The 16,931-nt window shown below is 36.7% G+C and overlaps 1 protein-coding gene across 1 annotated transcript in view; it reads left to right on the top strand.

The window, feature by feature from the left end:
- Positions 1–16,931, top strand: part of mpped1 (metallophosphoesterase domain containing 1) — a 354,345-nt gene that overhangs the window by 178,399 nt on the left and 159,015 nt on the right. Inside the window, exon 4 of the mRNA XM_028817697.2 lies at positions 8,912–9,137. Coding sequence (XP_028673530.1) covers positions 8,912–9,137 — 226 coding nt within the window. The remainder of the gene's footprint in view (positions 1–8,911; positions 9,138–16,931) is intronic.

A 16,931-nucleotide genomic window follows, 5' to 3' on the forward strand; every position in this document is an offset into this window, starting at 1 on the left:
TCCATCCATCCATATTCAGATCCAGTTCAGGGTCAGAGAGTGCTGGTGCCTATCTTAGCAGATTGTGGATGAAAGGTGCTAGTCCATCACAGAGTATACTTGATCACAAAGCCAAACTCACTGATACCTGGTCCATTACTCCAACACACTCTTTTCAATTCATTTTTGCTATAATCAATACAATACAGCATAACAGACTGCAAACATTTACTATTAAATCTCTTGTGATGCATGTGAAGCAGCTGTTTAAAAAACAGAAAGGTTTATTTTTTTCACTCATTGTTTTTTAGTTGCTGCTGATATTTGAGACTTGATCACTTACTGCCAAGAAGTCGTAACTAATTGTTCCTAGGAAAAATAAAATACATAATTAAAGTCACGTCAGTTGGTTTGTATATGAAACATGAATGTACAGGTAAATAAAGTGAACAGCTAAATTTAAACAAATATAATGAGAAAGTTAACATAAATAAAGATAATGCTTTCGTATTGAAGTATTTGTTTGAGCTTTCAAATGTTCTAAAATTTCAGAAAAAGGATCTAATTTTAATCTAATGTTATTGAACCAGTCAACTAATTGTCTTTCAAACAAATGATTAAATTAAGCAGCATACTTTGGGTAAGGCACAGGGTCTTCAGCACACTTGTCTCCAAGCCGCTTAATGTAAGTAGAACTTTAAAATGCCTATCCAAGGGCTTAGTAGCATGGGACTGACCTGAGAATAAAAATGCTATAAAAATTTTTGGACATACCACTTGTGATATAACATCCCTACCACTTTGTTCTATTCATTTGCATTTCCATTAAAAGTTTTGGGGAAAATTTTAAAACTTTTTAAATTTTCTACTCAATATGCACATAAAGCATTAGAAGTTTAGCTCCAAACATTTTATGAAAATAAAAAGCAAAGAAAAGCAAGCAAGAAAACCAAGAAATACTTTTAGCAGGTATGGCATTCCTACAATTACTGTGTAATTGCTGATTTCCATTTCTGTTATTTTTGTTGTTTGTGCACTCATTTAAAAGGATTATTAATTATGATCAACAAATCCTTTTAGATATGGGAGAACGTATTCAGAATTTAATTTTTAGCATAATAAAAATTAAACTGCTACCATTAGCCATTCTCAGAGAACACAACTGGACATGACTCAACTAAGACAGAATAAAAACAAAATGGGGACGAAGAGGAGGAGTCCATGTGGCAGCAAACCTCCACAACTACTGACTTTCTCCACCCAGAATTTTGACTAACATGAAGTTGATGAATAATAAACTAGATGACTCATGGGGAAGAATGGGTACACTGAAAGGGATCAGACACAGCCATGTTTTTTGTTTCTCAGGATCATATTTAATTGCTAAGACACCAATACAACTAGAGTTAAAGCAAAGAAGGAAGCATTTGTTGTATGGTGAATAACACATGATGCACTAATGTCTCAAAATATTGTTCCCTTGATCTATAATATTTATTGATCCTGTATTATCTGTTTTATCTTCTGAAAGAGTTTGGTGCTGTTCTAGTTGCTGTTTATATTCCTCCACAAGGCAACACAAACAATGTGTTGGACAATCTGTATAACATTTTTACAGAATATAAATGTATATAGCACAACCTGAGGGATTATTTATTTTTGATGGGGACATCAACGAAGCATATTTAAGAAATGTTTACCCAACATTTTCACCAGCATGTCACCTGCCTCACAAAGAGTTATAATACTCTGGATCAATGCTACACCCCCCAATAAAAGATGCTTACCACTGGCTGAAATGTGAAATGTGCAAGAAACTATGGTACGGTGCTGAACTAAAGAAGCACAGGATAAACTACAGAATTTCTTTAAATCTTTAAACTGGGACACTTTTAGAGATTTGTTATCAGATCTGGGTGAGTATGCAGCCATAGTAACTATATTCCTTAAAAAACATGTGAACGGTTGTGTGGCTATGAAAACAATCTGCATATTTTTTTAATAAGATACAGTGGATTACTGCTAACATGAGGAATTTACTGGAGGCATGCAGCAGTGCATTTAGAAATAGTAAAAGAAATGCAGATATGAACTGAGAAAAGCAATCACAGTGTCACAATTAAAGTAGAGATGAAATTAAGCAGCTATAACAATTCGCTGAAACTTTTGCAAGGATTAGGGATGCTTTCAGCTTACAAAGTAAAACCAAATCCAGTCTCATCTTCATTTTCTCTTCCAGACAAAGTTAATGCTTTCAATGCCCATTTTAACTGTTACAAGCATCCTACTAATTGATTTGCTTCAGCACCACATGATTTATCCTTCTTCATTTCTGTACATGATGCAAGAAGGATTTCCTTTGCACTTCGTAATGGCACATCTGGATAATATAAACTGCTATGCCAGTTTGGGCTTTACAGGTATAGATAACAGCTCAACATTTAGCACTTGTGTACTATCAAAACTGACCATCAAACTCCTCAATATAGGACTCAGCACTAACTTCTGCAATTGGATTTTGGACTCAGCATGTACAGATTGTCAGAATCATTTCCTTAATGCTGAATCATTAAAAAGGCACTCCACAGGGTGATATACTGAGCTCCATTTCTGTACTTCTTGTTCACCTCTGACTGCATGGTCAGACACATCTTTAACTTCTGAATGAAACTTGCTCATAATACCAACATCATAGGGTTATCACCAAAAATGAGAGAAAGAAGATGTCTGCCTGCTGACTCAGTGCTGCTAGGAAAATAATCTTGTACTTAATACAAGTAAAGCCACACTTTCATGCTCATCTGTGGAGATGCTGTTGAAAGAGTGAGAAGCTTTACATTTCCTGGAGTGACTATTACTAATGTACTAAAGTGGGCACAACAGATTTCATCTATTGTCAAAAAGGCTTAGCAACACCTTTTCTTTCTGTACAGTTCACATTTCTCCATTTGCATTCACAAAATTCTACAGGTGCACATTATAGTCTATACATACTAGCTGTATTATTTCCTGGTACAGAACCTGCTTGGTGCAAAAATGTAAAGCACTGCAGTCTTGGTGTCATCCATTGTGATTGATGGACTTCTAGGAAGCAGCTCCACTGGTAGTGGTGTTATTTTACCTTTTTTACTATCATTCCGAGGTATCCTGTATTTAGCCAACCCGAGAGGATTCAATTACAAGTATATACAAGTACATATAAGCATGAGCAGCAGACGAAGGATTTAGAAAGAGAAGAAAAAGGCGGACAAGGCTTCATCAAAGTCTAAATTGGGCTCATGTTTCAGTTTATTATATGGCCTGCCAGATTCTGACTTGGAAGAGACAGGCAAAGGAACAGATCTGCCAGAATCTCACGAATTGTGGGTTAGTACGTATGAAAAAGACAGTACTGTTGCAATAGATTATTTCATCGAGGGTCACACACAACCCAGCAAGCATCTGACTGGGATTTATGTAGTGAAAGAGCATGGAAGTTAGCGTACTCACAGATTTATGCATCTGGATTTTTTTGTGTGTACACACATTTCTGTTTTTGTCCGTACATCATGTTTTATTGTGAATTCTACGCACGGCGTTATACATAAGGCCCCTGGACATCAACACAAACTGCTGAATATACACATGCCTGGTCTGCAATAAATCTTGCTATACTTCTTTATATGTCCTGCTTTGTACCCCAGTAAATATACTGATAATCTAATTGTCCATCACTTGCTTAGAATATGGAACCAATGAAGAAAGCACTTTAAGACAGAGAAGATCTTATCTGTTGCACCTTTACATGATAATCACTTTTTTCTACCCTGTCAAACCTACAAAGTATTTAATGTTTGGAAAAAGTCCAGATTAAAACATTTAGTTTTGTATATACATAATGTCTTTGTATCTTATGAATAATTACGCTTCAAATTTAACTTCCCATCAACACAATTTTTCCACTACATTCAAATCAGAAACTTTGCTAAAAGGAACCTGCCCAATTTTCCTCACCTCCCACCCATTTCTATTCCAGAGGCATTACTGGTCAATCTTGAAGACTCAGTCATCATCTCAAAAACATCTTAAAGTCTCTTCCTTTCAATGATCCCATGGTACGATGGGGAAAGTATCTTTCATTTAACATCTCTGAAAAGGAGTGTAAGGCAGTCATGCATAGAATACTTTCCAGCTCCATATGTGCAAAACATTTAGTCATCCATCTTAAATTCTTTTATCAAGCACATTTATCTCGTTTAAAAATAATCCAAGATGTATCCAGGGCAAAATTCAAAGTGTTAATATTGCAGTTTATCTCCAGCATCACTGGGCTACATGTTTTGGGTGTGCACCAAATTAACATCATTCTGGACAAAAATCTTTGAATTCCTATCAGACAGCCTTGGTGCCAAAATCACTCCTAACACATTAACAGCTGCGTTTGGTGTACTCCTGGATGGGCTTAAAGTGGAGAAGGACAAATTGATTGTAATTGCTTATACCAGACTACAAGCATGTAGACTTACCTAACTCAAAAGGAAAAATCCCAGCCCTGTGGGTCAGTGGGTAACTGATGTTCTATACTATTTTAAATTGGAAAAAATTAAATTCTTACTTACAGGATCACTTCAAAACTTTTAAAATATGGCAAAATTTAATTAATCAAATCTTAGAATAAGCATTTATATCGGGGAAAAGGACATTCTCCTCTCCTTGTTTTTTTTTAAAAGATTTGCTCATGTTGTAGTATCTCCTCTCTTTCTCTTAGGCAGGGTTTGAATTATGGTTTAAGTTTGTCATGATTGTAAGGAGTATTATTTTCTTCAAATCATAATTATAAAATTAAATTTAAAAAATAAAGCACCGCAGAAGGTAGTAAAGGTGGTGCAGAACATCTTAGCTGCCTTCTGTTTAAGACATATATAACACTTGCTACCTTAGAAAGTCAAACATTAGTATTATTATTAAAGACCTCAGCCTCAGCTGCTGTTCTCACTCCTCCCTTATAGGTCATGGTACACAACCGTTGGCACTCACACTTCTTGATTCAGGTGCAGTTTCCACTCACAAGTTGTAAGGTTGCTGAACAGTCATAACAACAAATATTGTAACATAACAAACGTTGTGGTGTGTAAATATGTAAAAAAATACAAAAAATATATAAAACTTGAAAATACATATAGTGTATATAAGTTACATATGCGCATCTGGGGGTACCCAGACAAGCTCGACTGAAGCAAGCAATACCACTCTAGGGCAAAAGGGAGCACCGTCGCTAACTGTTCCTTTCTCCACAGCTTGGAGAAGACTTCTGGAGCAAGCTCTGCCCCTTCTGGCCAATCTGCCATATAAAGCAATAGCACGGAAAGGTGTAGTGTTTATGCCGATCTGCACTTGAGTCAGTGTCTTTTAAATTATGAGATAAATTAGGCGGTTGTAACTCTTACATTTCTACCAGCTTCTGACTGCTTCCTGATCACTGGCCACTATAAATATATATATATATATATATATATATATATATATATATATATATATATATATATATATATATATATATATATATATATATAGTATATAAGTATATAATGTTTCATGCCATGTGTACTTTTCATTTGTTTATTTAATTCTATGTCCATTTTTTTTTTTTTTGGTATTATATTTTTGTCAGCTGTTTTGAGGAGACACACAAGTTTGATGTACACATAACGATAATCTTCACTTTACTTGACTTGATCTGATTATGACTTTTTTATTTATACATTAAAATACAATGAGGGCCAGAGTTAGGGCAACATTTTAGTAGATTTAGGAAACAAAGTTACCTTGTCTTGAAAGGGTGTTTATGTGAAATTTCCTACTATAGAGCACATATTTTCCTTAGGACCCAAACACAGCGTATTATTACCGTATACAGTATGTGATATGTGCCTGGTTATGAGATGTACATAAATAATTGTTTCTCTAGAACTACTCCTCCCACATTCCATTGTCTCTATGTTCACAGTCATTCAACATTACCACATTAAAGTTCATGTAAGGCAAATTATGAATGAGCCATGTTAAATTTACTGTAGACTAGATTAAAATGTAATACACCCACAGTCAGCAGGAGGTACTGTGAGAGGACTTGACTGAGAGCAACATGGAACCTTATGTAATAATAACAACAACAACAACACTGATTTCTATAGCACATTTTCATAAACAGAATGTAGCTCAAAGTACTTCACAAGATGTCAAAGAGTTACAAGTAAAGAAAAACTAACTAAATTTCATAAGAATGCCCCACATGATTTCAGCTAATAATAGTAAAAAAATTATTTCTTTATTTCCTGAATAACATTATATTGCAAATACAGAATCCAAACATTTCAGGAGTTCTTTTGATGCTAGTTAACAGCTTCCACAGCTAATTTGCTTCCCATGGCTGTGACAATGAAATGAAATGAAAAAAAAGGTATTTGGTGGTTGTTTTCAGACATTCATTAAAAATCCCATAGGCTGACTGGCAACTTGCAATTTATGCTTATATTCTCTTTTTTGTATTTAAGATTTAATAAAGTCACCCTTGGTTTCTTTCAGTCGTAGGTCTCATTTTCTAATTACCATTAGAGACGTGGCAATCAAGTATTTGCACCGTTACTGGATCAATTTTTTTTTTTTGTTTATCCCTGTAAAAAACTTTTTACACTAAGCTTCTGCATACCCAGACACTTAGAAGCCCTATGTCATGTATTAAATTGTTAACTTTGGTATATTTATAATTAATCTATAGGCCACAGGTGTTAACTGTTTATTTTTATTAACAAAATGGAATTCTGTAGGCATTATGTACATAAAATGTATCCACAACAGTTATGGCATAAAATAAAATAAAATGGTTCTCATAATTACAATAATTACAAGGCTTGACTACCTGTCCTATTGATTCATTTCTTCTGTAATGTACTTATCTGAACAAAGCATAATTAAAAAAAAAGTTGTTTTAACCATTTCTCTAACTATATATATATATATATATATATATATATATATATATATATATATATGTATATATATATAGTGGTAAGACAGCAACACCAGCTGTGCAAAACACACACATTTAATGTTATTCTCTATACAGCACCATACAATGCTCAATTAGCCAACTCATTTCCTTCTTTCTCTCTCTTCTTTACTTTTTCTGCCGTCCTCACTCTTCCAAACGCAAGCTCCGTCCTCTTCCTCTGAACTCTGGCTCCCCTACTGAATTGAGGTGACCCCTTTTATAATACCGTGGATGTGCTCCAGGTGCATCATGATGATCTTCTGACAGCACATCCGGTTGTGGTGGAAGTGCTGCAGTCCAGGGCTCCATAATCCTCCAGGCGCACCCTAGCGGTGGCTACGAGCCCCAACAGGGTTGAGCTTCTAAGCCCCCGTGCAGACCAGGTCCTTTCAAGGGTCCCCACTGGGCAGGATCCCCAGCCATCCGCCACAATGTATAATATAGTTTATAGGGTGGTCCAGATCTAATTACGCTATAACTTATTAAGTTTATTACATAGAGAATTCACAACACCTGCCCTGCACATAGAGATTTTACTTAAAATTCTTTTTGTTGCCAATAGATGGCAGCACCTGCCCTGCATTCCAAAATGGCGGGGAGACAGTTGTCAGTCGAACAGTTGAATAATTAGATCTGGACTACCCTGTATATAAGATCTCATAAAATCAATTCATATTGGCAATTAAACATTGTTTAAATGTAAATGTACATGCACTTATAGGTTTTAATTATTTTTAATCATTAATTGCACTACAGCTTTTTTTTTCTGTTTAACTATACATTTACTATATTTATACAGGTGTGTTTTTTTTCTTCAGTGTACCAGATAGATATTCGTAATTCTTGAGATGCATTCATAAATATGAATTACCATTTTAATTATGCACTACATGTTTCTTACCAAAACTTATGCTGTGTGATATGCATGAACAAACACAGTACAAATATTTTAAAAAGCCGCATATGTATCAAATATTTATAAGATGTTCATCAAGGAGACACCAGGATAACATGCTTATCAAGTTTACAAGTAAAAAACTAATTTTGCAATTAAAGTAATACGCATGTTGTTTATTAATTTCAAATTATTGTTTATGTTTTCTTTTTCTAATTAAAAATGTGAACTGTTGTATTTAACACAAGGTCTGTCCAAACTCAGACAAGTGGTGTCCATTTTTATTTATTTTAATTAAATGACAAAATAAAAAGGTCTGAATTCATTAAAGTAGCTTTACTTGCCATTTTTCTAATTGCACAGGATGACTTCTCCAATTGCCATTTTTCAGTTTATTACTCTGCTTTTTTATGTAAAGGCTGATATTTAAACCTTCTCTCACTCTTTAGTAAAACAAGCCTTGACTTGCTGCTACTTGTTTACAGTACTGGAAGTTCGCTGCAAAAAAAATAAAAAGTCATATGCAGGCCCAACTACCATATAACCTCGTGGTAAAGGAGCACTACAACTAAGTTACCATAAAGCCTAGTAGAGCAGGATTTATAAACATCATTTTTTTTGTGATCGGACAATTTACCGATTACCAATTGAGTCTTTTGTAGGGAAAAGATGGCCACTTTAGATCAGCAGATGATCGATCAGAGCATAACTAATGTACTACAATACAGTAGTAGTACAGTGTAAATTTAAAAAATATATGTTACAATCTAAAAGTATAGTTTGTATATTCACTACATAATGTTGGTTTGTTATCATGGATTGACAAGATTATAGTTTAGACCTACATTTAATCTAATTTGTGCTGCAGATCACTAAATCATATAATTTAAATAACTGGAATGTTGCATATATAAAAAAGCTTCCTGAATACTGTGAATGGTAATTGCAAATAACTTCTTTTTATTTTTGCTATAGCAATGGCCTAACAGTCGCATCTTTCATTCTAGGTACTCTACCATATGAATATAAAATAGTGATTGCTGGAAACCACGAACTGACTTTTGACCAGGAATTCATGGCCGACTTGATAAAGCAAGACTTTTATTATTTCCCATCTGCATCAAAACTGAAGTCTGAGAATTATGAAAACGTCCAATCCCTTCTCACAAATTGCATATACCTGCAGGACTCAGAAGTGACAGTGAGAGGGTTCAGGATATATGGCTCCCCATGGTAAGAGAGAGCTTCAAATGTAATGTCTGTTAAATTGGTTTAAAGTACTCTTGCATTTGTGCAGTTTGTGAAAGGCAGAAAATCTGGTCATTCAGCAGTATCATAATATATCAAAAAGGCTAACTTGGTTCATCACAATTTTTTTTTTGTTTTTGCTGTTCAATACATTTCCACTTCTTGTACAAGCAATGTCCTATGGAAAGACTGGCTTTTCCTTTACAGCTGTTATAATCAGTGTTTTGTTTAGGTTTTGTCTTAGCTTTCCTTGGGCTTTTATCAAAATTTCTTCTTGCAGGATAGGGTTGTGAAGCTCAAAGAACCTATTTGTGACTTTGTTTTGTTTTGCTTTAGATTTGTTTTCATAATGTTAACAATTCCTTGTGTCCTCTTGCAACACCATTTTATTTTTCCATGCACGGAGACATTTTGAGGAAATTCTGTTGATAGGCCATTGTAATGCAAGGTTAACCAGAATTATTTGTATCAAAGATATAAAGTTCAATGTCATAAACTTACTGGTTGTCTAAGATTGCATATATGATTCAAAAAGACCTGTCTGTGCAGTTCTTCTTTACCTGTTTTCCTAAGTAAAAATTTCATCATATTTCATTGACTTTTTGTTTTCTAACTTGACTTGGCTTTTTGATTATGATTCTTCTTTGGAGGCCTCATATGTAACAGCGTGCATAGAATTCACAGTAAAACATGGAGTATGGACAAAACTGGAAATGTGCCTACGCACAAATAAATCCAGATGTGTAAAATTGTGCATACGCCAAGTTCCATGCGCTTCCCCTTTATAAATCCCAATGAACGTGAATTTTAACACACGTTCAAGAGCCTAGAGCCCTTGCTTGACTCCCCCCATATTTTCGCATATTTAAATATTGTCACAAAAACGAGACATACTCAGATGAAGGTTTGGGGCAGCCACTCGTATAATATGGTATCCTGGCTGCAAAGTCGTTTTTTTATCAAAATAAACAGCACTGATGTGCATACAACTGAGTCCAAAACAAGACTGAGGAATTAGGAAAATGGGGAGGGTTTTAAAGGGGAAGACAGGAAGTGAGGTCAGAAGGATCAGGCCCATGTTCTTTAGCCATTGGTTCGAGCCCGGACATGACGTAAGAGGGGCCGGAGCCGGTAAGGTCTCCTTCCATTGGCTCGGTCCCGGAATTGATGTCAAGAGAGCCAGATGGAATCTCCCGGGAATGGTCTATAGGAAAGAGAGAAAAAGAGTCAGTGCACTCTGCCAGCTCCCAGCATGCCTCAGAACTGCCGTCACTCAAGCCCTTTAGCTGCCTCCCATGCGCACGTGTGTGACAATATGTAAATCAACATAAACAGCCCCTTTCATTTTGTGTTTGGTTAAAAACAATGGTAAAAGCACATATATAAAAGAAGAATTTCACTGAATGCGAAGATTAGGTACTGCTCAATGAAGTGCAGGCAAGGAAAAACATACTTTTGATGGCTTAGGCAGTGGTTTGAGTGACAAAAGGAAATTAATGGAGTGAAGTTCAAGCTCAGAAAGTCGCATAGTACCCAAAATAAAAAAGAAGTGGTCAGATGTGAAAGTCAAGGTGAAAAGGCGAGTCACAGCCAACTATATGAGTGTCATACAGAATCGCATTAGTGCACAGTGAAAAAAAATAGGGACACCGTGAAGAAGAAAAGGTTGAAATGTAGACATTAATCTACAAATTTCCACTTTAATCTCGTAGTTTATTTTGTCATTAAACAGATCGACATAAACTTCATCGATGTTTAATTTACTAGTTTCACAAACCCCATCATAACTAAAGTAGTGCATTAAATGCTTCATATTTTATGTGTTCTATGTGTGTGAATTACTATGTGCTTCTTAAATGTGCTTTCTGTTTTGTAGACAGAGAGTGCAGGCAGTTTGCCACACAGAATACATTACATTCATGATATTACAGATTTCTGCACATTTTAGAATGTATGATGTATACTTGATACCATTTTCATGATGAAATGCATTAAAGCATGTATTAAACATGGTGTAGTAGTAGCGACTGCGGTGGGTTGGCACCCTGCCCAGGATTGGTTCCTGCCTTGTGCCCTGTGTTGGCTGGGTTTGGCTCCAGCAGACCCCCGTGACCCTGTGCTTGGATTCAGCGGGTTGGAAGATGGATGGATGGATGGATAGTAGTAGCGATTTGCTGGCACTCCGTCCAGGGATTGCTCTTGTCTCCTCTGTCCAGATATTGTTCCTGCATCCAGCAAGATTCTTGCTGGGACATGCACATGACCCTGAATGGAATAATTTATTGTAATAAATTATTCTGTAATAAATGTAAAACCTGCTGTAAGCATAGAACGCAGATTCTTCAAAACATTTATGGAACATAGAAAAATAAACGATTTAGTTGATAAAATGTGATATGGATATGGATTTCCAAGAGGATAGCTCTTGGAAATCTAAATCAACTCAGAAGCCAGTCATCATCAACTGTAAATATGCGCTCTCTTCTATTGAGTTGAACTGAATGTCTTTATTGTCATTGTATGGTACAATGAGATTCAATATACAAATCCTCCATAAACTTATTTTCCTATTAAATGATAAAATAACAATGATAATAATAATACGATAAAAACAATGAAAAATATACTAGTTGAAAGCATAAGTACAATAAACATGTACATATAGTGCAGATGGTGCAAATGGTTCATAATGTGGCTCAGGTTATGCAATATTATAGTTGTACAGTAGTGCAAGTTTACAGTGAGGTAATTGTAATTCAAAGTACAAACAGTTCTACCAGGAGCACATGATGGACTGATTAAGTGTGTTTATAACTCTTGGGATTGAAACTGCTTCTGAACCTCGAGGTCCATGCAAGAAAGGCTCTGAAGTGTTTGCCTAATAGAGGAAGTTCAAATAGACTGTAGCATGGCTGAGTGGAATCCATGAAGATGTTGGTGACTTTCTTGAGGCAGCTTGTGCTATAAATGTCCTCCAGGGCTGGGACTTGTATCCCGATAATCCTCAACGCTCTTGATACATCCCACCGTAGATCTTTTCGATCAGCTGCTGTACAGCTGTGATTCCACACTCAGGTACAATGGGTTAAAATACTCTGAGTGGTGCACTGAGAGTAACAATGCTAAAGCAGCAATGGTAGTTGGAAAGTGTGGTCATTCCGTGCACCATTATATTGTTACAGAATGATTACAATCATCCATCCATCCATTATCCAACCCTCTATATTCTAACTACAGGGTCACGGGGGTCTGCTGGAGCCAATCCTAGCCAACCCCAGGCAGGGCGCCAGTCCACCGCAGGGTGTGATTACAATCAAATGAATTAAATTTGTAAACGATATGCAATTAATTTCACCTGGAAGCTGCCAGTTTGCAAAACTGAGCAGATAAGTGTGTACGCATGGTCTGAGGCTGCCATGAAAATGTGTGTGGCTTTACGCAAAGTTTAGGTTTTATGCATCTTGAAGTGAGCGTGAAAACGGGCGTACACAATATTTTTTTATACATGAGGACTCATTCAAAAATATATTTGTCTGTCCCTTCAGGGGGCAGAAGAACATCTGCATCACCCTCTTTCTGTCATTCTTTCTTTCTTCATATTTTTATTTATTATCACTTGATTACTTGTTATTGCTTGATTTTGGAAAGTTGTAAGAGTGCTGAATGGAGACAAAACATTCAGTTTTGATGAGGTGTTCTGAGCTTGGCCACTGAACTTAATCAATAACCATACCAGAGAAATTAACACCCATAAAACCTAATAGATTACAAAATCTAGTTATGTGATTATTTAATCATTCTGTGGGAACACTGATTTTTATCATTGCTTTTGGTGAGAAGGAGCATCTTTGTAAAAAGTAATTTCTCTCAGTCTTTTGACACCTGTAAGTTTCAAGAATAAGTTTTTTTTCCTTTTCTAATTTTACTTATTTTTGTAATTTCTCTTTGTTTCTTTCAGTAGTAATATTTTTTCACCTTTTACAAAGCCTTTGGGGTTGTCACTGGTCATCATTTAATCAGTACCCTTTGTCATATATATTAGGCCACTAATGTGAAAGATTTAGTATGTGAAGTGACAGATCCTTCTGATAATTTTGAAAATATAGATAAAGAATATGATAAAGAAACAAGTTGAAAGGTTGTGAGATGAGGATGAAGTGAATATCTATTTTTATATTTTTTATTGTTTAATTTTATAGTTATATTGATGATATTTTAGAAATTTAGGAAATTAATACCAAGAGATAATTTAAACACTGCGGTGGGTTGGCACCCTGCCCGGGATTGTTGGCTGGGATTGGCTCCAGCAGACCCCATGACCCTGTAGTTAGGATTCAGCGGGTTGGAAAATGGATGGATGGATGGATGGATAATTTAAACATTTAATTTGATATCCATGCTGATCAGCAACCTGAGGCCTGATTTATAAAGCACAAAGAATAGTTCAAAATGTGCAAACACTTCATCCCACACAAATGTTTGGATTTATCAAAGAAAACTTGAAGGGGAACTTGCATATCTTTATACATCAACTCTGTCCCATGTGTACACAACATTTTGGAGAAACTGTGAAATGATGACACCTATGATCAAGTAGGGAAATGCAGCCAAACCAGCTCAATAATGACTCACACTCTTAATATTACCTATCACCAAGAAGTTATTTTAAAGTGTGCTGACGTGACAAACATATTACAACTTAAAAGTGATGAATATGGTATGCAGACTGTTTTTAGGTCCCTTTTAGGAGGACCAATGTTGTGTATTTTCACTGAATAATTTTGTTGCTAATTTGTCATTTTGTATGGGCTAAATTTTATCACTTTTTAGAGAACTGGGCAACAAGTCAGGATGAATACCACAGCCAAGCTTAACTGTGTCATGCCTGCTGTGCTGGAAGCCATTAACTGACTGTCAAGGCTCTACATTCACTTTTTGTATGGTGTGGGTGCAGATACATAAACCATAACATGTTTTCTCCAACATTACAAGGCAATTTGCAGCAGTGTCTAAGTCTCCTAACTTAACCGGAGCAATTGACAGCACTCATATTGTAATAAGGGCACCTAGCAATAATGAAGCTGCTTTTGTTAATCATTAGTAGTGATATTCCAATAATGCACAAGCTATCTGTGATGCCAAGATAAGACTGGCAAATATCATGACACAGTAGCCTGGGTCAACTTCTGGTTCATTTAATTTGAGGCAAAGTAGCTTTGGCAGATGCAATGGTAGTGGGCATGGTGGCTGGCTTGTTAGTAAAGTAACTGGCTGAGTCCTCAGTTTTTCATATGGCCTTTACTATTCATTGTAACAGCAATTATGTCATTAAATGTGCCAGTTAATAGTAGCTACCCACTTATACGGTAGCATGTTATGCCTTTCACTGACCCCCAGAACTCAGAGGAGAGATGCTATAATGCCACACGTGATCTTGCTCTAATTGTTGCAGAGCTTAGCCAGATAATCTTGAATGCAGGAGTCTTGATGCCTCAAGCAGCTAATGATGTTCTGCAACATCATGATTTAAAGCATATAAGGTTGATTAGCATTCTTCAGATATAGAAGGTTTAAGGTTTGTTCTTATACATTGTGAGACTTGCTCGGACACCACCAGTCAGAGACCACATTTTTATATTAAAAACACACGTTTATTAAAGCACTAATAAAGTCCAACACAGCACACAGTGCTCTCAGCACCAATCACCCCTCTTCTGGGCTTCAAGCACAATGTCCGTGGCCGCCTTTCCTTTCCTTACGGGAGCTTTGTCCTGCTCCCACTCTTGACGCAAGCTCCTCCATTGTAGGAAGGCGGCCCCTTTTATTCCTGCCTGGATGTGCTCCAGGTGTTCGATAACGCCCTTCCGGCAGCACTTCCTGGTGTGGCGGAAGTGTTGCCCTTTGCCCCGGAAGCACTCCGGGCGTCCCTGGAAGGGTCTTCCTCCATTTTCCCGGGTGTGGAGTAAGTAATTGTTTCCCGGGTTCCATGAGGCTTAAGGCGCCCCCTGGCGGTGGCCACGGGTCCCAATGGGTTGGAATCTCCTTGTTCCTTTCCTGTGATCCTCTCCTAACCCTGGGCAGTTGCCCCCTCGTGACCCGGAAGAAATAAAGGCCACCTTCCGGTCCATCCAGGCATCCCGGCTGGGTCAGAACCCCAGCCATCTGTGACAACATACATTTACAAGGTGATGGTAATTTATAAAGGATAAATTACGTAGAAATTTTCATATGCCAGGTTTTATAAATTAAATTTTTTTGGGGTGTGTGAATTTTTTTTTTTTGCAATTCACATATCTTTTTGCTCAAATCAAATGAGGCCCTAATCAGTAAATTTATTTGGACTAGATATGTTCAAGAGGCTTTAAACCATCCAATCACTATCAGTAGAAACCATTTCCATCAACTCCAGTGTTGCGTTATCCACATACAGTATATCTGTACAGTTTTTTTTTAAATAACCATTCCTACATTAATGTGAGATATATTTTATGAATCTTATAGGTTACATTAGCAGAAGTGGAGATACTCTATGTACTTGAAAAGGCTGTTTGCAATTTTCACTGATCACAAGGACCATAATTATCTTAAGGCAGTGAAACAATTATGTTTTAGATGCACTGGTTGTGCCTTATTTGTTATGTGGTTTGATTTTGTAATCTCATTTAAGACGCAAGAATGAGCAAAATGAAGCCTCATAATGCTGATTTTATTTGATAGAATTGAAAAATACGTTTGAGTCCATCTATTAGTAACAGCAATAGAATGAAACACAGGATTGAATATCAAAGGTCAGGTTTTAAAAGTACAAAGAACTGTCACTATTACTAAGAAAACTCCAACAAGGGCTGTTGCTTGTCTTTGGCAATTTGAGGCAGAAAGTCTTACTGATTCCTTGTAGTTGTGCAGGCTTACTGAAATTTGGCAATGAATCAATTTATTCTGAGACATTTTGGTGCCCACTCTGTTTTCAGATATACAGGTAAAATTTCGTTACAACGAACTGCCAGGGACCTAAAAAATATTTTGTTGTAATGAGATTCTGTATTTGTCAATGTAGTGCTTTCTTTAACTTGTGTCCAGGCATTTGCAATCATTCCAATAGCTTCTTTTACGTTCATTTTAATCTCCTCCTGTCTACAAGTTATGCTGACGAGAATTTTTCGCAGAACGTCCTTGCAATAATACACTTTCAGAGTGCGAATGACGCCCATATCTAATGGTGGAAGCACACTGCTGTGCAATTGGGTGGGAGGAATTCAACGCGAACATTATTTAAATGTGGAAGCATGTTGTGGGCAGCACAGTTATCAATCAGAAGCCGAATCATCCTTTTCTTCTTCTTCATATTGTGAGGTTTCTGAACTCTTTTGGGATCACCCCCACTTCTCACCCAATGGGAATGACATGCTGAAATGTATCCCGTTACACGATTGCTGCGTCTGTGGAAGATTGTTTGTCCATTGCCGGGGCAGAGCAACCGGAGGCTCACAGCGCTGCAGTGAAGTGCCACAGAAGCAAATCATAAAAGATCGGGGTTGCGTTATAAGTCCCTGTCTTGCACCCCAAAACACAAGGCTTAGTCTCAATACTGTAGCAAAACCAGCTTTATTCAGCTTGAAACAGGAACATCAGGCTTATTTATTGTAGTGAGGTCTACCACTCTCCTATACACAGACACAGCAGTCAGGCAGGGTCGTGGCCAGGTTAGTGGCCAATTAATACTGCATTTACAATGTTCTTGCATCACCCATCGAGATATTTTCTGTTTGTTTTGGTGAA

Source organism: Erpetoichthys calabaricus, chromosome 1, assembly GCF_900747795.2.
Source record: "Erpetoichthys calabaricus chromosome 1, fErpCal1.3, whole genome shotgun sequence".
Lineage (NCBI taxonomy): Eukaryota > Metazoa > Chordata > Cladistia > Polypteriformes > Polypteridae > Erpetoichthys > Erpetoichthys calabaricus.